Source organism: Wolffia australiana, chromosome 6 (genome assembly GCF_029677425.1).
Source record: "Wolffia australiana isolate 7733 chromosome 6, ASM2967742v1".
Lineage (NCBI taxonomy): Eukaryota > Viridiplantae > Streptophyta > Magnoliopsida > Alismatales > Araceae > Wolffia > Wolffia australiana.
The window spans coordinates 20046426-20073563 of record NC_135840.1 but is presented as its reverse complement, the minus strand read 5'-3'; the positions used below and the strand labels follow the sequence as shown (position 1 = coordinate 20073563).

At 41.7% G+C, this 27138-nt stretch overlaps 3 protein-coding genes across 3 annotated transcripts; 2 read left to right on the top strand and 1 right to left on the bottom strand.

Moving 5' to 3' along the window:
- Positions 1-8446: 8446 nt before the first annotated feature.
- Positions 8447-12679, top strand: LOC144704412 (uncharacterized). Its single transcript, XM_078576828.1, has 14 exons — positions 8447-9087; positions 9190-9302; positions 9398-9433; positions 9599-9709; positions 9944-10042; positions 10123-10241; positions 10324-10425; positions 10504-10620; positions 10718-10771; positions 10854-10920; positions 11307-11360; positions 11442-11540; positions 12286-12321; positions 12408-12679. The coding sequence occupies exons 1-14, from the start codon at positions 9075-9077 to the stop codon at positions 12588-12590; spliced, it is 1203 nt and encodes a 400-aa protein (XP_078432954.1). The 5' UTR covers positions 8447-9074; the 3' UTR covers positions 12591-12679.
- Positions 12680-19842: 7163 nt separating this feature from the next.
- Positions 19843-25686, top strand: LOC144704064 (secretory carrier-associated membrane protein 2-like). The gene is made up of 13 exons (XM_078576290.1): positions 19843-20001; positions 21502-21564; positions 22754-22870; positions 22956-23018; positions 23217-23250; positions 23329-23451; positions 23632-23694; positions 23796-23889; positions 23971-24016; positions 24147-24214; positions 24312-24360; positions 25239-25304; positions 25411-25686. Exons 1-13 carry the CDS (start codon positions 19945-19947, stop codon positions 25495-25497), a joined length of 930 nt encoding a protein of 309 aa, XP_078432416.1. The 5' UTR covers positions 19843-19944; the 3' UTR covers positions 25498-25686.
- Positions 25687-25921: 235 nt separating this feature from the next.
- LOC144704065 (uncharacterized) lies at positions 25922-26653 on the bottom strand. Its single transcript, XM_078576291.1, has one exon. The coding sequence runs from the start codon at positions 26551-26553 to the stop codon at positions 26140-26142; it is 414 nt and encodes a 137-aa protein (XP_078432417.1). The 5' UTR covers positions 26554-26653; the 3' UTR covers positions 25922-26139.
- Between the last annotated feature and the right edge of the window lie 485 nt (positions 26654-27138).

Genomic DNA, 27138 nt, shown 5'->3' with positions numbered 1-27138 from the left:
CATTGACTTAATCCCCTTCAACAGGATTAAACCAAATTGTGATCACCCTCGAGGAATATTGAATTAATATTATTTTGGTGTTAATTTATCCAATTTACGAGTTTCATTTTTGTTTCCCATTACACAAGGTTAGGTCGTCTGCTATCAGTATAATAGGAGACAACTCAAGGAAGGTGATGCATGGCCAAGGTTGTCGAAGAGTCTCTTATGATTTCCTAACAAAATAGTAGTAACTCGGATGACTTGTTTGGGTTTAATAGTTGACCATAATTTAAGTCATACTAGGGATTTTATGTGGATGAGGGACTATATGTATAGGGTAATCAATTACAAAGAGGTTCCATGAGTGAGTCAATACAAACTCCTTTGTATCTTCTAGAGCACAAGGTGTGGATTAGCACCCCATGGGACTCGACCAGTCGATTGGACTAGATCAAATTGTCATTAACTCGTCCATATGATGACCTTGTTAATTAATTTGGAATGTCAATAAAAGTTATTGGGCCATTTGACTCATTAACTAGATTGATACATGGGCCTAGAAGATCATACACAAATGATCTTTTGGACATTGTAAGATATACTTGATGTGAAATGGTGTTACAAAAAATTTCATTTAGTATAAATAAAGTAAGACCCTAAATGAAATTCACCCAGGAACGGATTGTTTAGTGCCCCTCCCCTACTTCTCCCTTCTCCCCTTGTCTCCTCTCCATTTCCAATGTGATCAGGATGGCGTAACGGTAGAGGTGGAGTGTGAATGGGGCTTGTCAAGAGGAAGGAGGAGAATAAACATGCGAGGAAATACACATATGTCTAGAGGCTGCATAATTGTTCAGCTCAAAAAATTCAATAAATCATGGATTTGATGCATGCTTTAGTGCTTTGATTAAATGTTGAGTAGAGTTAGTTTCAAATTCGTTCAAAAACTACCCTATAGGAATCCACATTGTTTTATTTAGATCAAGGCAATACAACCCAACACTTATCCCATGTCTAACCTAAAGCATTGAATAAACTATCAATTTAATATGGGATTGATTGCTAAAATTATAGGCAATATAAATTTTGATTTAATCGAGTTAAATATTAACATTTGTTTGGGAATACAAAATATCTCATTATGTGTATGATTTCTGGGGATGGATCTCGAGATATTTGTAGAAGCTCACCATCAAACTCTTAAATTTTCTTTCCCCCCTTCCCATCTTGCTTCAAACTTTTGTATATTTATAACAATTGTGATGGAGCGCGCCCAAGCGTCATTAACAACACGTCATCAGAGCCATCTTCGTCAACATCAGCAACCTTCGGTCCATGTCCAGCCGGACCGCCACGCCAAAGCGTCCGTGAAGACGCCCGGGTTTAAGTACCCCGGGGTAGAGCACGTCCGCGTTCATATCTTCGTATTTTTCGTTATCTGTTTTCAATGGTTTAATTTCTGTTTTGTGTTAGTCACGACAAGTGCTCCTACTTGTCGTTATGCATCCGTATCATTTTAATTTTGTATCATTTTAATCTACTAGTTTCTTTATTTATGTTTTAAAATGGGGTCTCTTATTGGGCCCCTTTGGACTCCTTGTAAGGAGCCCATCATGCCCCTATATAAGGCCATGATGAGCCCCACGTTCAGACCAGATCTGGAAGTTGTGTTTGCAGTTACTCCATGTCCAGGTCTCACCTTGAGAGAAGTAGAAGAAGGTGGAGAAGAGGAGAGGGAGGAGAAGAGAAAGAGGAAGAGAAAGGGAAAAGAAGAAGAGGCAGAGAAAGAAGAGAAGCAGAAGACGCAGTAGACCGGGGGGGGGGGGGATATTTATATTCTGGTACCGTTGAACATCCATCGCATGTCCACTCGGCTAGGGATTCTCAGCAACATCCATCGCATGGCACGACGACGATCTAATCGACCCCGCCGACTCACCGTCAAAATGCTCTTACCGTCTGCTGTCCGCTTCTAACATGCGTGCTGTTGCACCGGTTCGGCATTGACAAGTCCATGCGGCTAAGTGTTCTCATCAGGTCGTATCACACTGTCATCCTTGCACTTCGTGATCACAACCCAAATCGACCGTCGAGCTTGCAAGAAGCTCTGTTGCGCCACACCAAGCAAACTGACTCCACGGTCGTTGAACCCCATCAGAAGGACCTGATTGAACACGTCCGATGGCCTGACTACGCCAGAGTGTGGACTGATCCTTCCTCGCCACTGACCACAATTGCGACGGGATCATCTAATCGGCAACTCACGACAATAACTCTTGATCTTTTATGACCGATCGATGTGACTGCGCAAATTTGAACATGCATTGCTGGTGCCACACCGGCGACCGGCTAGAATTTGTGAAGATTTGTGCCCGTGTTGTTGAAGTTGTTGAGGTGGATTCTGCCGTGAGCACCGACGCCAATGCCTGCGACTCGGCGAGACCTGACACAGCAGGGGTCCACCGAAATAAAAGGGGTCCATGGCTACGATTTAATTGTAGCTGTTGAACCCCCCACTTGAGAGACCTAACAGTCGAGAAATACTCGACCAAAATCCATTCTCTCACCGTCATTACCGTCGCCGGCGAAGTCAATCCGGGGAGGAGAAGGCAGATTTCCGCCGATTCATCACCAGATACTTCGCCGGAGTTGTCCCATACCGGTTAGGAAGGTCTTTGGACCATTCCTGACCTATAAAATGGCCATAAGTCGCTGGAAAACTATCTTTCACCGCCGAAGTTATAGCTATAAAATCACGTTTGTTTTGCATGATGGAGCGCCATTTCCACCTCCTCTCTGTTTGGTTCTCTCGATTGTTGGTTGTGAAAAGTTCGTGACCTGAAGGGAGATCTAAAAGAGGGAGCTATTCGAAGAAAGGTCAAGGAATACTTACCTAAAAGGAGACACTGCATGATGAGGATCTTAAGCCGTCGGTGACCCTCAAATGGCGAGGAATTCTGGTACGTAAGCTTCATCTCAATAATTTCAATTGATAAACGACTTGGTACAGAGAAAGGATTGAGGAATCATCCTCAATCCAGATCTCGAGATCGAAGTAATTCGATCTCAAGAAAAAGAACTAAAAATTCTTTTAAGCATTTTCGTCGAACACTCGTACACCTGTTGTCTAAACGATTTCTAAACAACTGATTTTAATACTTTTCAACCCAATTAAAAGTCATAAAAATATATAATAAATCTGTGAAGATAAAATTCCTATTTTACATAAATATCAAGAGAAAATAACTAAAGAATTTTCATTATCATTTCTTATGAAAAATCTATAAAAATTCATTTACTCGTTCAGACATTTTCTCAAGCACTTTGTCTTCAACATTTAACTCTTACTTTTCTCTGACAATTCAACCTCTAAAAATTCCACAAAAATATCCAAAAATAATTAATATTTCTTCACCACAAACATAGAAAACTTGAGGTCTAGATAAAATATTTAGAGAGGACTTCCTTTCCACATCACTATTAAATACTTCATTGTTCTCTCTTAGACATTATAACAAACACCTAATGGTGTTTTTTAACCCTCCTACTCAATAGTTAATTCTACGTCTAAGTGCCAATCCCTATGGAGACGACCTTACTCCCAACTATACATTCCTGAGTAAGTTTACAAATTATAAAAAATTTATTTGATCGAAGCGAAAATAACGATGACGACAAAATTACACCCGTTTCGCCTTCTTCAAATTACGCTAACGCCTGTGACAATTGTGTTGATGTGATTCCCACTCCCCCGACTGCCCCGACTCTGTCTTGGACGGCATAGTTGATAGTAGTGCAGCTGTTGCAATTTCATCGTACTACTCTGCCCTCCAAGACGTGGCTGAAACTCCGCGAGGTTGCCGTCAGTGTCAACCGTGATCATCATCCACTTGCTCGATCCCTCGCCGGACTCAACCGATCATTTGAGATACTTCACTACCGTATGTCCCTTCAAACTCATCCTCAATCTTTGCCTCTGAACTCCAACCGCCAACTTTATGCTCTTGCGCCGCTTCAACGCCGCCAGTTGAGTTTTTCTATGGCACATCTCCGCCACATTTTTGTGCACCAGCCCCATGCACCGACAAAGACGTTGACAACGAACGCCGCCACTAACGAGGTACACCGTTCCCCTTGCTTGCGAGTTATATTACGTCTTACAGTATATTTTCAACTGCACTCCACCGTGCTCGGGTTAGATTAGGTGAGAGAAACACTTCGAGAAAACTACAAATTGAGCATCTTCCTAGGTACAGGCCGAGCCCGCCCTTTACGTGCGAGCCCCTACGAAACTATTCCGTTCGGTGCCGTAGTCACCGTCGTCGCTCCGACGAGGGTCAGAAGGTCACCTTCATTGTCATTGGTCATCCACTCCGGAGTTCGAAACTCGATGAACCCCACACGTCGGCCCTGCACGTACATTTCACCTAGGAAATTTGCATCACATTGTTACGTTCACTCTAGTGAATTGCCCGTCGAACAAAGTCATTGTGGACGTCCGAAATCAAATTGTTACACTAGTTTAAGTCTTTTTCTCTGTTATCACTAACATATCTAACTTCATACTCGCATTTTATGAAGTATGATACATGTGATACATTTTGTATTTCATGAATAAAACCCATTTCATGCATAAGTTCAATTGTTATATAAATACAACGAATATAACGTAAACATGATTAGTAAAAAATATAATTACTAAAATAAAAAAATATTGAAGGTCTTCTAAGCATGGCCCGGCGGTGCTTGAAAATATTAAAGTGAAAAGTTTGAATCTTGACTGTCGATCTTCTTGAAGAATATTGAATGGTCAAGATCCATTCCCTTTCCCTGATGCGGACAAGTGAGGACAGGCCAGTTGGAAATTAACGCTGATGTAGTAGTGCTGATTGGATTCAAGGATCACTGAAACTTAAGGGGGTCAATAACTGTGATTCAATCACATCTATTGAATCCTATATTACATGGATCAAATGACCACTTGTAATATAGTCCAGTTCAGCCCTTGGCATTCGTCTTCGTCGCCAATAAGACATTTTTTGGTGATGGAGATGGACAAATATGCCACCTGATCACTTGAGAGGAAATGAGATTAATCCTACATCAAGCATCTACATTAAACTTCAACTTTATCATTGTTTAATCATCTTTCCCATAATGTTAAAAATGCTCTTGAGTTTTAATCAGAGGAGGAAGATCCTCTTTTGCTTTTTGGTCAGAGGAGGTGACACCCTCATGCTCCTCATGAAATGGTGGGTGATGAGAGAGAAAAAGGGGAGTGTGGAGGATAAGAGTGAAGAAAGATGTTGCTGGAAGATGACAGTCTGAAGCTGATGCCAACTGTTAGATGACAATGAAATCTGGTAAGTTTTCATGTGAAAAATTCATATAAACTCCATTTGTATGAAACAAAGTATAAATATAATAACTAAGTATATTAATCTCACAAAAAAGTTTAGGTTCTCTTTCAAGATTTATATCAAAAAAATTGAGATCATTCCATTTAATAAATGATTTGCTGCATTTTTCTCCACATTTTAATTAAATTGAATTCCCTAAAAACATTAGTACCCCTAAAAAATTACCCACCTTATTTAACTATTTTTGGGTCTATTAATTAAATAAAATCATTTTATTTCTTCATAAAAAATTATATAACTACTCTCTCACTTAGCCATTTCCACAAACAACAGGAATGCCCTCTCAATTACATGATAATTTTACTTCATTTTCTCTCCTTCTAGACAATTCTTCACCCTTCCCACTACCTTTTTTTATTTTCCACCTATCCATCTAGCACATCTTCTAACATTTCCCTTATCTAGCATATAATAATAAATTTATTTACTAGTAATATCGCCGTAATATCTCTTCTAACTCTTTCATTAATTGTACTTCTAACTGCCAATCCCTGATGAAATGACCTTGCTATGCGCCATATGTGTTTGAGTGAATTAAAATTTTCTAAATTTTATTTGAATGAAGTGAAATTAATAAAAATGACTTGTTAATACCCCCAATTTTGCCTTATCGATCACATTTCAAAAAACGGTGATATCATAAATAGAATAATGATCTCCTAATAAACCGTTAGTTAACAGTAGTAAATGGATCATCTTGAAAATATTAAAAACATTGAATTTTAATAAAAACATATGTTCTTATCTAATTTGAAGGTATTTTGACTTTGGTTTAATAACTTCAATATAAAATTTCCACAGTTTTTTACCTTGTTTTTAGAAATTCCTCATCTTATTACATCCAATAGTTTTATATTTAATTACGTAGTCGTTCAACACAGAGAAGAACCTTTCTCATCAAGAGTTATTATTTATGAAACTTACAGTGAAGTCTGTTGAAGAACTTTACGTTTAAGTGTCACAGGAATTCAAATTAATATTTAAAGGTGCAATGATTAATAAATGATGAATCTATGTCAAGTTGATATTAAGTCTGGAATCAATTCTAATGTTAAAAAACAAATTTTCCATATTATCATGAATCCTTTATATTTAACTGGCTTGGTGGCCCAAAGATTAGGGTGTGAAAAAATGTGGGATATAGCCGATGGATTTGGATTTGAAAAGCCTTGATTATAGGCCTTGAATTGGGTTGAGTTAACCTAGAGTTTTTTGAGCTTGAACTCTTGGTTGGACCAATATGCCTAAATAGTTTGATTGTGTTGTTTGAAAAGTATATGGTGGTGTCACACGCTCAAATATCGAGCTACGTTTCTTACTCAGAATTGGCGTGCGCCGGCCTCAGTGCTTGGAGCAGAACATCGAGCAGCCTTGATCTCTTGCAGCGGAAGCTTTGCAGATTGCTTAAGATCGCATAGAAGGGGTTAAGAGGAGATGGTGGTGCTAGGCACCGTCAGGGAATAAGGTCATTGCATTCATATCATAAAGAGTACATCATCATTGGGAATAATTACATGGAGGAAGATGAGGGGTGATACAACGGACGAGACGAGGCGCTTTGCGCCGAGGTAATGTCGCCGCACCGCCTCACGGCCGCCGCTCCGCGCCCGCGCGCCCGCACTGCCGCCACACAAGTGCGTCGGGTCGGGCGCCGCGCGCCCGCGGGCCTGGTGATCACACACGCCACCCCTGCCTTGACGATCACACATGCCACCGGCACCCGTGTCAACACTCTAGCGCACAGTCTGTGCAACGCTGCCGCATTCGACGCCCTCGAGCTGGGCGCTGCGCGCCCAGCACTACCCACAAGAGCGCTACGCGCCTGCTGTGCCGTCTCGGCGCTCCCAGTGCGCCACATGCCTTAGTCTCCTGGCGGGACGTCTCCCAGCCCAGCGCCCCACACACGCAATGCGCGCATTGCCCGCGCGCCCCACACACGACATTAAAGGATGAAATAATGCGCGGCCCCACACACGCATTACTTCGCGCGCTGCAACCGCTCTACGCCGCCCGGCCTGCGCGTCCCGCACTCGCGCGCAGCGCTAAGCGCTGGCGGGTAGCGTTGGCGCTCGCGCGTGGCGCTTGGCACGCGCGCACACACACCGCTCAGCCCACGCGCCTAGCACGCGCGGACCGTACTTGATCCGTCCCGCCTTGGGCGCGGACATGCACGTGCACAGTCTGCCGTGAATCACCACCGACATTGGCAATGGCCTGAAAGATCAGGTATTTGGGCATCGCTACCCATAATGACTCAGTCCTTTAATGTCGTGAGCTGAACTACAACAGACACGCCCTCCCAATAAACACGCAGGCCTCTGGGCATGGAATGCCGCCTAGTTAGGGGCCTATCAGGTGGGCATAAAGGAATAAATACATTTTTTTACGCTTGGAAAAGATTAAGTGTGTAGAAATAGTATTTATTTCATCCTTGAGATATGTTAGGAGCTATGTACTAGAAATAACCAAAAAATTGTATATTTTAGATATAAAACCACTAGAAACTGAAACGATATTGACTATGATTATTGTTAGATTGATGATGTATAATCGTTAGATTGTTGAACTATAATCGTTAGATTGATGTTATCACTTTGATAATGTATCTCAATGGGAGATAATTCTTGGAAATATTGGATTTTTGAGTAAGGTAGTAATGCGAGGGGATACTACTCTTTAATAATTACTACTACTTTTATATGTAAAAGTAGATGAATGGGTACTATCCATTCTAAAAGCGTCATTATCTATACTTAACTGCCGAAATAACAGGAGATGCACAAAGCCTGCCTTACAACTTCAAAAACAACACCTCAAACAGCTACGGTTCCATAGCTTGATGTTCACCTCGATCTAGATTTATTTTTTATTTTTAAATTTACCTTGTGGAGTCCAGCATGTTTAGAATGGGTCTTGCCAAAGCCGGACACTTCAAATATTTGAATAATGAGAGAGATAGAGGTAGAGAGAGACGGAGAGAGAGATGGAGCTACTGGAGGGAGATAGAGAGAGAGAGAGAGAGAGAGAGCACAATGAAGCGCCACTTGTCGGACCAATAGAGCATGCAAGGCAATGGAGTTTGTCTTGAGAGCGGTCTCTCGTCTTTTCCGCACAGATCCTCGTCGACCTCTTCACCTTCCTTGATTTCTCCATCGTCTCTGGGAAGCAAGCTCGGTCCTCCATCGTCTCCTCTTCTCTCTTCTCATCGCCACCCTCATTCAGTCCATGGCGAAAGTTTGTAAACCTGCGTGCTGTGGAGCCGAAACAGCTTCTCTTCTCCTCTATGTTCCTCTTCCTCTATAGAATACTGAGCTTGGTTCTCGTTCTCACTCAGTTCCTTTATTATTCTACTAACTTATCCGCGACAGGGAAATAACATTCCCGAGGAGAAAGATAGGATATCTAGATTGTGAAAACGTTTTATGGTGTCTGCTTTCCCTGGATTTGATTGTCATCAACCTTTCCCCAATTTCAAGCATTCCGTCCGGCATTCGTATTTCTAGTTTATGAAGTCAGATCGTCGTCCTCTATAGCTCTATTTTCTAGTTTATGTAGATTCGAACGTCATGTTAGGATCTCTATTTCTTTGATCTTCGTTCAACCCCTACAACGCTTCCACGAAGACGATTCTGGTTCCGCACGAGCGTTTGACTCTTCCAAAGAATCCTGTCAATGGGGGAAAGAGGTACGGCGCATCGTGATATCTCTTCATCTGCTCTCAACGATAGATCGCCTGACCGAACTAGTTCGTATTCATATTTTCCACGTTGATTTCAATATCATGTAGGACCGAAGAACTCCTCTCCAGAGATGAAACTTCATCTGTGCATTATCACCTTATGCATTGTAATGCTTTTCATCTTATATCAAATTACCAACTTCCAGTACCTACACACGAAGGTTAGAGTATCACTCGAATCCCCTTCTCCTTCATGCATATGGCTAGATTTTCCAAATGGGTTCTTTTTTGTCTTACACACGTCTCCGCCGAGCAGGTTGAAACGAAGTTGCATCCATTCGATACGTCCATGGTACATACTTGAGGGTTGCCTTTTCCACGTTTCGTCGAATTTTTTGCTAATCTTCTCCTCTTTTTCTCGAGGTTAATTATTAAACTGAGGAAGTATTGATTGGTTTTCGATTACGGACGGAGATAGTACAGAAAATGATTTTAGTGGAGTATTTTTCGCTGCCAGGATTCACTCTCAGCCTCTACCACGTTCGGACACCTGCCCCGGGGCATAGTGCATTCAACTTCAGATATGGAACTTAAGCCTCTGGTGTCTCCAAAGAAATCAACCTTTAAGGTTTGTTTGACCTTAGAACATAAATTCACTTCAAAGTCTTGAAACAATTAATACCGATCACCTATTTCGCCTCGCCTTTAAAGCGTATTTTGTGACTTGGGTATCGCGACCCGAGAATATTTTCCCTATGCCTCGTCGTGTGGTAATTTGTTTTTTCCGCAAATGTAAATACGATACGTTTCACCCTGCGTTTGCGTTCCAAGCATTACTATGAATTGTGAATGGTCGATACAGGAAGATTGCAAGGGTGAAGAGAAAATCAATTCTTGCAATCTACTGGCGATCTCTGCCGGGCTCGCTCAGAAACGACGCGTGGATCTCATAGTCCGTAAGGTGTCGCCTTCTTCAAACATTCTTCTCCATTCTACTCGCACTTCATTCTTGGCTTTCGTCTATTTTACTTGCAAATGCAGTTCCTTGCAGAAAATTTCAGGGTCGTTCTATTCCACTACGACGGCAAAGTCGACGGCTGGCGCAGTCTCCCCTGGTCTTCCTCAGCCATCCACGTATCTGCTCATAACCAAACCAAATGGTCTCTGCATTTCATTTTGCTTAAAAAGATTCTTAGTTTTTGTTTTCTTCCAGATATTTCATACGTGGCCAATTGGTTTCAGGTGGTTTGCCAAGCGTTTCCTTCACCCGGATGTGTTGTCCATCTACGACTACATCTTCATCTGGGACGAAGATCTTGGAGTTGAGAACTTCCATCCAGGAAGGTACTTCCATTAATTAATTTCCTCTCAATTCCCCGACGTGGTGTTTTCATTAAATACAATTAACTGCCTCTCTTTCAGGTATCTGAAGGTGGTGAAATCTGAAGGCTTGGAGATTTCACAGCCGGCGCTTGACCCCCGGCGGTCTGAAATACACCACAAACTCACGACCCGGAAAGAGGAGCTCTTGGTTCACAGGTGGCCCGATCAAACTGAAACCCGGATCTTTTCTAAGGCTGGAGCCCAGTTTTGCATTTATTTTTTTTGAGATCATTTCACTTGTGTCCCCGCGCAGGAAGGTTCAAGATAGAGAGAGGTGTCCGGACAGCGAGGCACCGCCTTGCACGGGGTACTCATTTGCCCCCACAAGCCCAGTTTCCTCGTTTGCTTTTTTCGCTATTAAAGCGCTCGATTTTCGGTGATGCTTGCAGTTGGGTGGAAGGGATGGCCCCCGTCTTCTCCAGGTCCGCCTGGCGTTGCGCATGGCGTCTCATACAGGTGCATTTAACCGGGCATATCATCAAATTATGTAGACTTTAGTAGAATGGCATACGTGAATAAGTGTTTTGGGACGATGCCTTATTTCGTCATCATCACCCAAAATCCATCAAAATCAAGAGTAGGGTTTGACGGGGCAGGTTTAGGTCTAAGGGTCAATCTGGACCAGAAGTTAATTATTAAATATTCAAATGGAGGACCAGTGGTCCCGCTTTGGTCCGGTCTGTCCAGTCCTTGGTCCTAAATCAAGAGATATAGGCTTGAGCGACGATGATGATTCCAGCATCATCTCTCGTCATCTCAGAAAGTTTAACAAGGGACAGTGACGCCTTTCTTTCTCTTCATTCTCGACAGCGAATGTTAGGATTAATCTGTTTATTGTGCAGAACGATCTCGTCCATGGGTGGGGAATGGACATGAAGCTCGGATACTGCGCTGAGGTGAATAGCCGCGTGCGTGAAGTGTATAAATTGGCTGACATTAGTAACTAATCAGAGGAGAGGCGCATGTTTCGTTTTCAGGGAGACCCGAGGAAGAAGGTGGGGGTCGTGGACAGTGAATTCGTCGTCCACTGGGGAATAAGGACGTTGGGGGGTTCTTCCAACTCAGCTCCAAGCAAGGTATCTCTCTCTCTCTCATCTCTCTGTTCTCACTCTCTCTCTCTCTCTCTCTCTCTCTCTCTCTCTCTCTCTCTCTCTCTCTCTCTCTCTCTCTCTCTCTCTCTCTCTCTCTCTCTCTCTCTCTCTCTCTCTCTCTCTCTCTCTCTCTCTCTCTCTCTCTCTCTCTCTATCTATCTATCTCTCTCTTTCCCTGTCTCTTTCTCTCTATCTATCTATCTCTCTCTCTCTTTCCCTGTCTCTTTCTCTCTATCTCTCTATCTATCCCTCTATCTATCTGTCTCTCTCTCTTCCCTGTCTCTTTCTCTCTATCTTCTATCTCTCTTTCTACCTATCTATCTCTCTCTCTCTCTCTCTCTCTCTCTCTCTCTCTCTATCTCTCTATCTCTCTATCTCTCTATCTCTCTATCTCTCTATCTCTCTATCTCTCTCTCTCTCTCTATCTCTCTCTCTATCTATCTATCTATATACCAATCCATCTCGTAATCTCTCTCTATGCCTCTATCTGTCTATATACCTATCTCTATGTCTCTCTACATCTAGCTCTCTCTCTCTATCTATCTCTATGTCTCTCTACATCTAGCTCTATCTCTCTATCTATCTATCTCTATGTCTCTCTACATCTAGCTCTCTCTCTCTCTCTATCTATCTCTATGTCTCTCTACATCTATCTCTCTCTCTATCTATCTATCTATTTATCTATGTATGTCTCTCTCGCTCATCTTCATTATGTTCGCCCATCTGGCAGGTTCCTGGGATTGCGAGAAATGACGTGAGGATGGAGGTAATATGGTGCTTTATTTGTTATGGAAGAATGACAAAATTTTATCGATGTGTTCAAAGAGAGATACTGATGGACTGGTGGGCCAGAGCCGGCGAAGAGCAAAGATGGAGCTGTATATCTTCCAAGATCGCTGGGACAAGGCAGCAAAGGCGGACAGTGATTGGGTTGACCCCTATCATCGGCGGCCCGGTACAAGGCGAAGTTGGCCCTCCCACAATTTCCTGCACTCAGCAGGAGATACCCAGCGAAAGATGGACAATGAGGCTTAACTTATCCATTTTGGAGAAACTGGTGTTATTTGACTCATTCACACGGTTGATAAAGGTTTCTCATTTAATGTGATTGGTTTCCTTGAACGAGAAACAAATAGCAAGTGTGCATCATATTGAATTGTTCTGGAGTTGTAGATTCATTTCTTAATCTGTGGACCATTATATATTTTTATATATAATGACATTATTAATCTATCAATTACAGATCTCAATTAATGTGATTCACTTAATTAAAATGACGGGATTAAGTCATTTCTAACAATATACATTTTTATTAAATGTGTAGTGGCTAAGTCTATCTTAATTATAATGACAGGATTAATTAAGATTGACTAAGAGGATTACTTATTTCCTCTTCCTATAAATAGGGGTCAGGTCATTGGGTCATAAAGGGTTTCCTTCTCTTGAGCACCCCGTTACTCGGAGTGACTTCAGAAAATCATCATATGTTGATCCAAAATGCCTCCCCTGAAGACTGGAAGATTCTATAAATCCAAGACATTATGGATCAAGGTATGTTTTATATCCATTTACATTCATCTGTGACCTTCTTATCTATATAATGTGTTGGACTTTTAGTCCTAGCTTCTATAATAGTCAATATTTCAGATGTATCTAAAACAAAATCATTGTATTAAGCCTAGTAATGAATGATCATTCAAATATTGTTCAGTCTTAACCTAACAATTATAGTAAGTTCTGAACAAGTTCCAAACAAGCTTCAAACAAAATATTTAATTTATAAATGGGCCGCCTTTGATGTTGTCAAATTTTGACTTTTATCCGCCAGACTGCTAGTTAAATCCATATGGATTGTTTGATTTCAAATTTTAGCTTAAAGTGTTGTTGAATTTCTGTTAAAATGGTGCCTAAAATGCCCTGAATTAAAGGAGATAGGATGTTAAAAAAAGTCAATTATGGTAACATTTTGTATACTGAAATCAACTCCAAATCAATGGTTAGATTGATAAGAAACTTATCATTGCTTTCGAAATAGACTATAAACATAGAAATATAAGAAGATATAATAAAGAAAGACAGAAGCCTGTGGAAATACATCAGAACTTTAAAGTACCAAGGAAAGTCAAGAAAAGAGGCAGATCCACATCAGCACATAGAGAATAAGCTAACAAATGCGAGCATAGAAGTAAGGATGGGACAAGAGAAAGAGGATATCTTTTTCAGGAAGTGGTAACTCATGTTCAAGCATTACAGGCAGAGGCTGGAGAGCAGGAGAAGCATGCATCTAGAGGGAAGGTTTTTCCCATTCTTATGGTTTTTGTTCATTCTCTTTCTTTCATTTTTCTTCCTTTGACTCTCTCACTCTATGTTATAGTTCAAGACTATATCATATCTGGTATTACATTTATTCAAAAAGGTCTTAAAATTTTATTTTTTCCATCTTCATCAGTATCATTATGTTAGATGTACTCCGTTTTATCCTCCCATCACATTCATCTTTAGCATAACCTCTTAACCCCTCATTATCACTTTTATTCATCACGACACCTCATCATCTCATCATAACTTAAGTAGCTTAAACATTTACATGTTTTCACATATTCACACTCATTTGTACTTCTCTATCACCTTAACTTCATTTTCCACTCTATCTTTCACATCACTATCTGGTATCTTCTATAATTTCTTTTAATCTATAAATATTATTGATCATCTTCACATCTCCTTTCACTCAGCTGACTATCTCCTATTATATTAGTATCCATTCTCGTCTCATTAATCACCACTTAAATAATTATACATTCCTAATTGTCATTCCATGTGGACATGATCCTTACTCATCCCAAGATATATTTATTTGAGTAAAGGTGGTTTAAAAATTTTATTGACTAAACCCAAAAGCCAAAGAAAAAAATAATTACACTCCTACAATGAAGCTTATCAATATAAATAATATAAAGACACTTTATCGAAGGTATTTAATCAAATATTTATCACAATATTTTGGTGTGTTATTAATGTAAAAAGGATCCCAAATAATGAACAATAAGATGTAGAATAATAATAATGTATATACTTGATACGTCGATTAAATTGTAAATTATAGATGTAGAATAATAATAACGTGGATAAAATTAGTTGATAAAATCTAGAATTCTTGCACCATTTTAGTTGTTTATCATTCAGTTCTATCAGATACTGAGACTTTGAGAAAGAATTCAACAGGATGTGAACAAGGAAAATCTATTCTTTTTGGGTTCTTAAAATGGTGATCTTAGTGGTAGAAGGAAATATTGGAGGGTGATGCGGAATGACATTTCAGGATTGAACGTCCGTTACAACATCAATTAGGATGAGTGAGGTGCAAATGAATGTTGATGCTAATGCGATGCAAAAATTAATGAGAAGTACAAACCTGACGTCGACAGACACCAGCAGCTAGTAAATCACAGTAGGGGGGACCTAGGAATGCCATTAGGCTCCCAATGACCCAGTCATCGAGTTGAAGTATGATGGTGTGAAGACGGCTACTGCCGCTAGTGCACGCACCCTCAACGAGTCCAACCAGGGACAAACTGATAGAGGCCCTAACTCTCATAGCGATAGCCCTATGTATCCTTAACCTAACCCCAGCGGTGGAGATGGGTTCGGGAGGCACTAAAGGAAATAATGAATGTGCAAATAGGGAGAGGACCAAGCATACCAGGATAGACACGGCCCAGTTGCATGCGATAGTGTCAAAGGGAGTCGTGGTGCGGAGGTGCGCGGGTGGCAATGCCATCGGTGCGCGGAGGGTGGCATTTGCGAACAATGGTACCCAGAGCGTAGACAGAGGCAGCAACAGTGCGCAGAGTGCGGCAGCGCACAGACGAGAGGGTGACGCACAGGCAGCGTGGGGCAGCGCGAGGCCAGGAGTGCGAGCGGCACACATGCAACAGCCTGAGCACGTGCAAGTGGTGGCCTGAGTAGCACGTGAGCGACAGTTTTGGTGACACACAAGTGGTGGCCTGAACGATGACCTCAACAGCATGCGGGCGACAACCTATGCAGGCGTGGAAGGCGGCATGAGTTGCATAGGGGTGGTGGCTTGAGTGGCATGCATGTGATGGCTGGAGCGGTGCACGAGTGGCTGTGTGGACAACGAGCAGGCAGCGGTGTGACATGCTGCAACCTGAAAGGCGCGGACACCAGCTTGTGCGGGCAGGGGTAGTGGCTTGTGCGAGTAGATGTCGATGCGATACGCGGTGGCCTGAGGCGGTGCAGACGGTGCAGGCGCAGCTGATGGCCTATGCAAGCAGGTAGGGGTGCGATACGTAGCGGCCTGAGCAGGCACATACGTCAGCTTGTGCGGGCATGAGCGGTGGCTTGTGCAAGCAGGCGGCGGCGTGATACGCAGCAGCCTGAGCATGCACGGAAGATGACCAGTGCAGGCGCGGGCGATGGCCTATGCGATCGGGCAGCAATGCGATACATAGTAGCCTAAGTGGGTGCAGATGGCAGCATGTGCAAGTGCGAGCAGCAATGTAATATGTAGCGGCGGCCGCGGCGGTGGTGGCGGCGGTAGTAGTCGGCGGTGATGATAATAGTTAGTGGTGGTGGTGGCAGTGGTGTCAGTGGTGGCGGTGGTGGCGGCAACAACGGCGACGATGGCGACGGCTGCCAGGGTTTCACAAAGGATTGCCAAATTCACGATGGAAATTTTGTAAATAAGACAAACTATCAAAATTATAATATAATAATATAAGATAAACACTTTTCTTTTTTCCCTCTTTTCTTCTCTAACTTTTAACGAGGGTACCCCCCCTCCCCTTACATAGGGGGTGAATATGGGCCTCCCCTTTAGAAATAAAGGAGAAAGGCCCACATGTTGGGTCCTCAGGTCCCTTGTAGAAAGAAGAGGCCCACACATAGGCCCACGCACACACAAACACATGGGTCAACACACATGGGCCCAAACATACAAACACATAGGCACACATACGAGGCCTTCAATACAAAATATTATATAAAAGCACAAACAAAGATAATGTCAACCTCTGGGCCCCGTTGACTAGGCCGGATTTTTCACCTCAGCCCTGGCTCCTCGAGCTGGTTGAGACCGTTCTTCAAAGCTAGATGGTTCCCATTAGATGGATATCAATTCATGGAAGTCGAGGTGATTATGTCAAATGAATGTGCATTCACATCATATAAAGGGGTGATTTTTTTAGTCTTGAGTTGTATGATTAATCATAGGGATGAGACCTTAGTGGCCTAGACACTTGGTAGGACATAATAAGCAAGAGGATAAGGGAAAGACAGAGTACATTTGAGTGGGTTAGAGATAAGTCTGAAATTTTATAAAATTATGGTGTCTTTCCTTTTCTTACACCTTATTATTCAGATATAAATTGATACACCTAGTTGATAATTCATGTCCTATTAAAAGTAGTTAAATATATTTATATACACATCTCACCATTGTTCTTATGTATATATTTATCATGATTACCTTTATATACTAAAAGACTATTGCTATAGGTTTTATGACTATGCATAGTTAATATATCAATTTTGGGTTCTAGGCCTTGAAACGAGGCTTGGAAACATTTCTCCAAGTAGTAGAAGCTCAAATCAATCTCGATTGATATGTTTAACTAATCAAACTTTTGGTACCTTACGGGAAACTTGTTCCACCCTTGAATTTCTCCCTATGAGAGTGTTCCAAAGTTGTTCGTATTTCTAGCTTGTCGGGTTTTATGGCCTTCATCTTGATGAAATAGAGTAGATTCTTACAGCTGAAGACTCGGAATGCAGTTGACATGACATTTACAAAATGATAAATCAAATCACATAGATAGAGATCGCATCTGTAATTTCTTGGACCCTAGAGTGAGACATGTCTAACTTCTCATGTGTGCATCCTCTAAACGTATCCATCGAATCCCCAACACGCTATATCTCCTCCTTTTTCATAGATGAGATCTGTTTATGCTCCACTGTTATTGTTGTGTTGTCCTGATTGTATATGGAATGGAGAGGAGCCATGAGGGAAAGGGTGAAAAAGGAGAAGAGCCTTGACCTATTCCAGCTTGGGTGAATTTAATTAAGGGCCTTCTCCTATATATACTATGTTGGTATCTTTCATAGAAACCCCAAAAAATTGAGTATATCTTCTGATGTCCAAATAATTATTTGTATGTGACCCTTTAGGCCCATGTATCAGTCTAGTTACCAATTATGTTGGACCAATAAACTTTATTTGCATCCCAAGTTTGTTAACTATAGCATTATATAGATTAATTAATGATAAATCAATTTAAACTAATCGATAGGTCGAGTTTCCATCTTGTGGTATGCCAAACTACATGTTCTACTTTCAATAATGTGTATGTCATTGTCAAAGTACAATCATTTGTTCACAAGACGTCTTTGGTGTCTTCGTTGTAAGGACCCCTTACACAACCATGACATGAATCAACATGATTGATATCTTATTGTATAATTCCATTCAGGTATTCTTACATATCAATTTAGTGAACTATTTTTGCTAAAGAGTACCCACTATGTATCCTTAGTTTCTCAGACTAATGGTCGCGAGACTAGTCATAATCATCCAATGAGTGAAACTACATAGCCCTTCTTCGGATCCTGCAATTTCCTTCTAGAGTATCCTTTTGAATATGAATATTTAGAACACTTGCTGACTAGTGATATATGTGTTATGATATCATCGTAATTCACCAAGTCAAATCATCTTTTCATAAACTTCATTATAGACATCACACGAGCACTATAATTGAATGGTTTAGATTAATGAATATGAACAAGATGTGGAATATGTGATTGGCTAGCCGGCCACATATATTTTCATCATTACCTTGAGAAGTATTCATTTGATCAAAGGGTTCTTGAATATCCTCTTCTTCCTTCCCAACTCTTCTTGAAGCATTTCTAAATTGTTTATCCAACTCTTCTAGCATAGCATCATAGAAATGATGTTCCACAAATGTGATTAAACATTTTCATCATATTGTTTAGATGATTATATGTCATGAATAATGTGGATGAGGTAAATCTAAAAGATCACAATTACAAGCATACACAAACATTAATAAAATCAAGACAACAAAATGAAGTGACTCTTCATGCGCCATTGGGTGCTTTATCATTTGAGGGATTTAATGGATTTTTATGCTTCAATTGGTGGTACTAGTTTTATCCCATTTTGCTGATTTTGAAATTATGACTGCATATATAATGTAAGGTTCCATTGTAATGCATATAAAGTTGCTCAGTGAACCATATTACCAATTGCCTACTTTGAGGAGATGGGTGTAAGATCCATGTAGAGGGCCATTATGAATTCTTGATGATTATAATTTTAATTCAATATCTGAAATTTATTGACGGCAGTAATTACCTAATATTTGGATCCAAATATTGAGACATTGGTGGATGCTTTTAAAAAATTTCAGTTTCTATAGTAATGTTATCTAACATTTGATTGCGATATCATGTCAAATTGGACATATATCATTTATGTGCTTACTGATATCTGATACTTATAGATGTACTGATATTGGAGTCACGTATAGTTCTTAGGATAGGTTTGTAATCTCATTTCTAATTAGTAATACCCAATCATCCGTTGATAACTGACTTTTGAGGTAGAAAATTGTTTTATCATTAGATTATCGAGTCAAGTTTCTTGGCCATGAAGCTACCCTTAGAGAGATGTTGAGAGAGAAAGATTAAGAGATAGAGAGAGATTGAGTGAAAAGTATAAAGAGAGAGATTGAGAGGGATTGGGTGAAAAATAGAAAGAGAGAAAGAGTGAAAAATATAAGGAGAGAGGATGAGAGAGATTGGGTGAAAAATAGAAAGAGAGACTGGGCGAAAAATATAAAGAGAGAAAGAGAGATAGAGAGAGAGAGAGAGAGAGAGAGAGAGAGAGAGAGAGAGAGAGAGAGAGAGAGAGAGAGAGAGAGAGAGAGAGAGAGAGAGAGAGAGAGAGAGAGAGAGAGAGAGAGAGAGAGAGAGAGAGAGAGAGAGAGAAATTGGGTGAAAACGTTCCAGGGTACGGACTCACTCTGGATCCGAAACGGCTCAAGTCTTGCATTGGTCAATTCGGTCTTCCCCGCGTTGCCCCCCCCCCCCCCCCCGTCAGAGGCCCCACCCAAGAACATGAATCCTGAACCGTCCATTGTGCGGACGCACCATCTGACGGCTACCACAAATTTAGAGACGAGTCCCTCTCCTTGAAAGCTTGAATATATATATACACATAAATACTCATGTTCATCTGCTCTGATTGTCCTCCCTCTTCGTTCTCTCTCTGTATATCTCTCGCTCGCGCTAGTCCCGTTGCTTGGGGAAAGAGGAAGATCCGTAGCAGGAGAGCACGGCCATGGCGGGCAGATACGAGAAGAATCCCTTCGACGAGGAAGAAGTGAATCCCTTCTCGGTGAGTGATCCGTTCCCCTCGCCCGCTATAGCAATTAGATCTGATTTTTGTTGTTCGTAGTCTCGTATCTACTCTACATTTTCTGGCTATTTGATTTCATACTTTTGCTCGCCTTCGAATTGAACTACGACTAGTGACGCGCTGGGGAGCCCTTTATCTTCGCTCCAGATCCTCAAACCGGTAGTATGGAAGTCAACGTGGTGCGCGCAGCGGTTCTACCGCGGCGTCTGCCTTTTGATTCTTCTTTTTTGGGACCTTTGGTGTCGTCTGGATTGCTGGTTTTTAGGGTAGTTGCGTGTATCTTGCGATCGTCTTCCGTTCGATCACGGTCCGCAATGGAGGAATTTAGTTGCCGCGACATGTTCTGGCTCCTCCAGTCGGAAACTCTTGGGATGAAACTGCCTACACGATTGTCCCGGTCGATTCACACCCATATTATGTATTAATTCATCGCATATCGCGTATAGAAACTTTTGCTCGTCGTGTAAGCTCATATTTTGTTTATTTCTGCGGCGAGCACGAAGATTTCTAGGTCTAATGTGGAGTTACTGTTCGCGATTTTGCATGTGTGATTTTAATTTGAGTGGGGAAGTGTGCTCACTTCCAATTCAAGATTGCCATACTCGCCGTGGTGGATCTCATCATTCTGGTCTGAATTTCATCATACTGCAAGAAACTGCAGCTATGGTAGATGAGAATTAATTGCTGTGGAAGAAAGGACTTTGATTCAAAAAAACTATACACCGGCGTACATTTAGACTCATTGCGTTTTGACTCTGATTTTCTTTGATTACGTATTTAAATGTTTAGGTGTCACTCCAAATGTTTAGGTGTCCCTCTGTTATATTTGTAGACCTAGACTGACTGCTATCCAGGAATGTTTAGGTGTCACTCCAAATCGTTCGGCAACATGATAGTGAATGTGTGTTCTTGCGTATCCCATTCACTACCAGTTCCGTGAATAAAATTGATTGTATTTCATACGGACAATTCCTACTGACACTGCTGTTGGAGCTCGAGAAGGATTTGGGGTTAATTTCAAAACAACCGTAATGACCACCGAAATCTAAGGTTTTTTCGGCTGCAATATGAACTCCAATGGAGTAAATCCAGTAATTACTGTCGGTGATCTGCCTCGTAATAAAACTATAGATATCACCTTGAAGAAAAAACTAAAATCGAATGTGGTTTAGTTATATGATTCTTCTAGATTTCATCATTTGGTTTGTGTGACATTATCTGCGAATTACCGACTTGAAAAAGAAGGGTCAGCACTACCATGAGCTGTATCATTATTCAATATCCAGGAAATTAGTCAAGATACTGCCTTATTTATTCTTTCAGCCATTAAATCAGGAATTTATGCTTTTAGTTTTTGTTAGGCCCATACGTAGAGATAATATTATTTACTGTGGTTAAAGATGTTGGATGCTTTCTCTCATCAGTTCTAAGTTTTTATTTTCTTCAAATGGTTGTTTAAGTGGTATCTTCATATTGCAGGATCCTGCCGTCCGTAAAAATGTAGCGCCATCTGCTTTTGGGGGTGGCCCATTTTATATGAGCGTGAGTATTTTTCCACTCCTTACATCTTTTTCTGTATTTATTGCTCATTTTCATCATATGTGGGTCATGGGTTTAGTTTTTTTTTCCATTTCTATAAGCATATGCAGGGGACCTTCTCTTCGTTACTGTTACTAAGAATGCAATTTCGATTACATTTTTATGTGATCCACACCAGTATTTATTTTATTTGTATGTGTTATGCCGCCGAATTGGAAGAACTGATTTTCGTTTTATAATGTGTTTCCAGTACTCAATGTCTCTCAGATGCTTTGAAAACAAACTTTGTGATCAGGACATAAATCCAGAGAAATAATACAAGGACATAAAAGCAAGAGAAATATTGTCCATCCCTGTCTCAAAAGTCGTGGAAGTTTTCAAGTGTTCTTGATTTAACCGTTTCTCTCTCTGTTGAGGGCGATTGTCTTTGTTGTACTTTTAAGAATTATGGTGCAGCCTTGAAAAACATTTTTTCTTATAAATTGTTAACAAATAGTCTAGGGAGACAACCTTACCAATGACATCTTCTATTCCCCCTCTTTTCTTTTTCCCTTTCTCTCCCTCTCTTTCTTGTTTTTTGTTGGAATTTACTGAAGAAACATTGAATTTGCATTGAAGTCCAGTGATACAACCACATGAATGCATCAGTGTGCCGATGGATAAAGCTTCATGAAAAAAATATAGTTCTAGGGGATCTATGATGATGACTCTTGGATGAATTTCAAATATCTGATTGTCGTATAATTTACGACGATGTCGCAATGTAGATTCTGAACTTAATGTAAATAAATGGACAAACTAGAAGAGAAAATCATACGCAAGATTTCCCCGTCAGAGCTCTTCACGATGTGATTGGGAAATGTCATATCTCCTTTATTTCCTACTGTCTTGTTTTTCTGTGTTTTTTTAATTGCGATTAGACGCTATCAGACTATGATGGCCGCATTTACTTTGACATGCGTTCATTTCCCTGGCTATCTAGCCCTCTTGATCAGGTTCTGTAGTTCGACTAAGCGCAAACTTTTTTTGGATACTTGTGAATTATAATTTTATAATGAAAATATTGTGTAGTTCACTTTAAATACTTATAAATAATATATTGAATATGGTTTTGGCGTCTGATTTTAAATGCATTTGACACGCGCGTCTATTTAATCTGTATTACCATTTCTTTTTTGGGTATTATTTTCAGGGCACCGGTAGTGTGCCACAGGCTTCAGGTTCAAGGCTGTCGCCACTCCCTCCTGAGCCAGCAGATTTTTACAATGACCGTGGTGCCACCATTGATATTCCGCTAGACGGCGGGAAGGTGATTCAAAACTTTCTTGAACTTACTGTTTGTGGATATCTAGGGAGTAAGTTTGTCTTTTTCTTATAATGTTTACCATATTTAGGATCTCAAGAAGAAGGAGAAAGAGCTTCAGGCAAAGGAGACCGAGCTGAGAAAGAGAGAAGAGGTTTGTCTGCCTTAATTTACGAAGACCCTAGTGTAAATTATATATTTTGGATCTCTTTCAACCACTTTCAATTATTGAATTATTGGTCGCACGGCATGGAGTGGATTAAATACTTTTTTTCATCAATTATATTAGAATTTTTGGTCCCCCGTACACAAAAAGTGTCGGTTATGAATCATATTTTTTGCTTAAATGCAGGCTCTGAAGCGAAGAGAAGAAGCTGCATCGCGGGGTATTCGTTTATTCCTTTTCAGAGCCTTCTCATTCTGATTATCGCGTGGGCTCTAAACATTTTTTTTCTTATTTGCAGCGGGAATTGTAATTGAAGAGAAAAACTGGCCGCCGTTTTTCCCCATCATACACCATGACATTGCCAACGAAATCCCCATCCATCTTCAGAGAATACAATATTTTGCCTTCGCTTCCTTTCTAGGTAAGCAAGCTACCTTTTCTTTATATTTTCTTTTATTACTGACTTTTCGGTATTTCTTCCTTACTAGGTAACCAAGCTACCTTTATCTGTATTTTTCATTTATGATAAAGATCGAGAGAAAAAGGAATTATGCAAGAGGGCGGATTCAGATTGTGTTACTGACTTTTGAGTTTCGTGCAGGGTTGACTCTATGCCTTTTCTGGAACGTCATTGCAGTGTCGGCTAATTGGATCAAAGGAGGAGGTTTTCATTTCCATCTCGTCAAACTTCAACCGCTATCTCTACTTCATATTAACCCCTTTATACGGGTACATATATATATATATATATATATATGTGAACAGGTGTGAAGATATGGTTCCTGGCGATTATCTATCTCATTTCTGGCGTGCCGGGGGCTTATGTCCTGTGGTATCGCCCTCTCTATCGGGCGTCGAAGTATGAATAACCTATCTATCCATCCATGTCTCATTTTTCTATTCTATTCAATTTAAAATTTTGAAACCGACGGGTTTGCAGGACGGACAGCGCGTTGAAATTCGGGTGGTTCTTCTTGTTTTACATGGTCAGTTCTCACGCTGCCCACAGTTTATGATTTTATTTATATTTTTTATTTGTTATTTTCTCTATAAAATTGAATCTCGAGAAGAGGTGAAGAAGTTTGGTGGACTGGTTTGTGTCTCTGTTTTCGGCAGATCCACATTGTATTCGTGATTTATGCTGCGGTGGCTCCGCCAATCATCTTCAACGGCAGGTCCTTCACGTAAGTTCTTACACTGCAAAAACCTCCATTTTTTCTTTTTTTATCCCCAATTTTTAGTTTTCCTTTTTATTCAATTAACTCTTTTTTGAATTGGCAGAGGAATTTTGCCCGCAATCAGTGTCATCGACCGGAGCATTATTGTGGGGGTAAGTTTATCATCATCATTATCATTGTCATCTTCGTCATCATCATTCTTTTGGGGTAAGTTCATCTTGTTTCATCGTTTTCATGATCATCATCACCGTAATGACTATAGTGGGGGTAAGTTCATCATCACCATCATAATAATTCATCATTTTCATGATATCATAATCCTCATGGTTGTTAATGCGGGTATAAGCTCATCCTCCTAGCCATCGTCATCGTTTTCATGATCTTCATTATCGTGGGGGTAAGTTTCTCATCACCATCAGTATTATTCATCATCTTCATGATCATCATAATCATAGTCATTATCGTGGAGGTTAGCTCATCATGTTCATTATCGTGGAATCGTCATCTTCATGATCATCACAATCGTAGTCACCATCGTGGGGGTAAGCTTATCATCATCATTTTCGTGGAAAAAAGGTTCTTCATCATCATCGTCATCATTTTCATGGAAAAATGTTTATCATCATCATCATCATCATCATCATTTTCGTGGAAAAAAGGTTCTTCATCATCATCGTCATCATTTTCATGGAAAAATGTTTATCATCATCATCATCATCATCATTTTCGTGGAAAAAAGGTTCTTCATCATCATCGTCATCATTTTCATGGAAAAATGTTTATCATCATCATCATCATCATTTTCGTGGAAAAAAGGTTCTTCATCATCATCGTCATCATTTTCATGGAAAAATGTTTATCATCATCATCATTTTCGTGGAAAAAAGTTCATCATCATCTCCATCATCATCATCTTTATGATCATCATCATGGTGATCATTTCCGTGGAGGCAAGTTCATCCTCTCTGTGATCGTCACCATCACCATGAGCATCATAATAATAACCATGAGGATGACGATGATGATGCAGATATTTTACTTTGTGGGGTTTGGGCTCTTCTGCCTGGAGGCGCTGCTGAGCATCTGGGTGATCCAGGTTTGTAACTCTGTCCGCTTATTGTTTGTGAATGGGAAGAGAGAGAGAGATGGATAGAGACGGGGAGAGAGAGCGGGATTGTCTGAACTGGTCTCTCTGCGTGCAGCAAGTCTACTTCTACTTCCGAGGAAGCGGCAAGGCGGCGGAGATGAAGAAGGCCGCCGCCCGCAGCGCCATGCAAGCCGCCATATGATCCCATCTCTCTCTCCTCTATTTCTGTCACTCTTTCTCTATCTCTCTCTCTCTCTCCTTGTTCAGACCAGATTGATATCCTCCCCCCCTCCCCCATCGCATTCGCGATACATCGTTTGGAGCTTTCTAGAGCTTGCTTGTACAGCCACCCTTGCTTTTTTAACTTTACCATATTATCTCTCTTTCTAAATATCTCCCATCTCTCTCTCTAGCTGGCTTTCCGCGTGGCCCCAGTCAGAACCAACGCCGCGCCGAATTCCGCCCACGTTCTCCGCGTAGTTCGGCAGTCTTGTTCTCACCGAACAGGAAGGAAGAATAGTCGCGTCTCAATTTTCGGAAAACCCCTCCTCCCAACGCTTATTATTATTATGTTCCACGGGTCGCCCTCCCCCCCCCTCAACCAAAGGCGTACGAAGAGGAAGACGGAGGACGATTATTTCGAAGGCAGATAAGAACAAACATGATACATGACACATGATACATGATACATGATACATGATACATGATACATGATACATGATACATGATACATGATACATGATACATGATACATGATACATGATACATGCATGTTTGAGATAGATTATTAAGAAAGTTTGTACGGGCGGGGAAGGGGTTGTCCGGTGGATGAAAGGGCGAAGGCTCAGCAGTAGGCGGTGCAGCGCTTGCAGTCGATGGTGCAGCCGCCGCCGCCGCCGCCGCCGCCGCCGTTCTTGCCGGAGTGGCTGTAGGAGGAGAAGCACTTGGCGGGGCAGCTCAGCTTCTTCCCCAAGCACCGCCCCCGCTCCTTGCACACCACCGACGACCGCCACACGCCGCTGCCGCTGCGCCCGCCGCCGTAGCCGCCGCCCCACCCGCCGCCGCCGCCGCCGACGTTCCCCCACCCGCCGCCCGCGAAGCCCGGCGGGAAGCCGTTCCCGCCGCCCCAGCCCGGGAAGCCGAACCCAGGGTAGCCGCCGCCCCCGCCGGCGCCTGGCCGGACGGCGGCGGCGGTGGCGAGGACGAGCGCCGTCGCCGCCAGGAGAAGCGCGGCCCTGCTCTGGTCTCCTTTGCTCATTCTCGCGTCTCTCTCTGCTGGACAAGAAAAGAAGCTCTCGCTTTGCTTGCTCGTTGTGTCTTTGCTTGCGCGTCTCGGTTTGGGCGGACGAGGGACGGGGGGTATAAATATAAGGTTGGCTGGGAAGATGGCGTGGCCTGGCGGTTCCAAGTGGGTAGTCGGTGGCCCTCCATTTACTGCCACAGTAACGCCTCTCTCTCTCTCTCTGTGTCTGCCTCTCTCTTGTATGAGTTGTATCTATCTGACTATCGCTTCTCTCTCTCTCTCATCTTTATCCTGGTTTTCTCTCGTCGTTCACACTCTACGCCCGGTCACTGTTTGGGTATCCGCAGATGAAAATAAAGTTTTTCGGTGCCCCACGGATCCAGACAGCCAGACAGCCAGCCGGCAGTCGCCGTTGGAGATGGAAGTGTCGTCTCTCTCTCTCCTCTCTCTTCTCTTTCTTCTCTTTCCTCTCTCTCTCTCCTCTCTCTTCTCTTTCTTCTCTTTCCTCTCTCTCTCTTCTTTCTTCTATCTCGCTTCTCTCTCTTCTCTCTCTCTATCTATCTATCTCTCTGTCTTTGTCTATCTCTCTCTGTCTTTGTC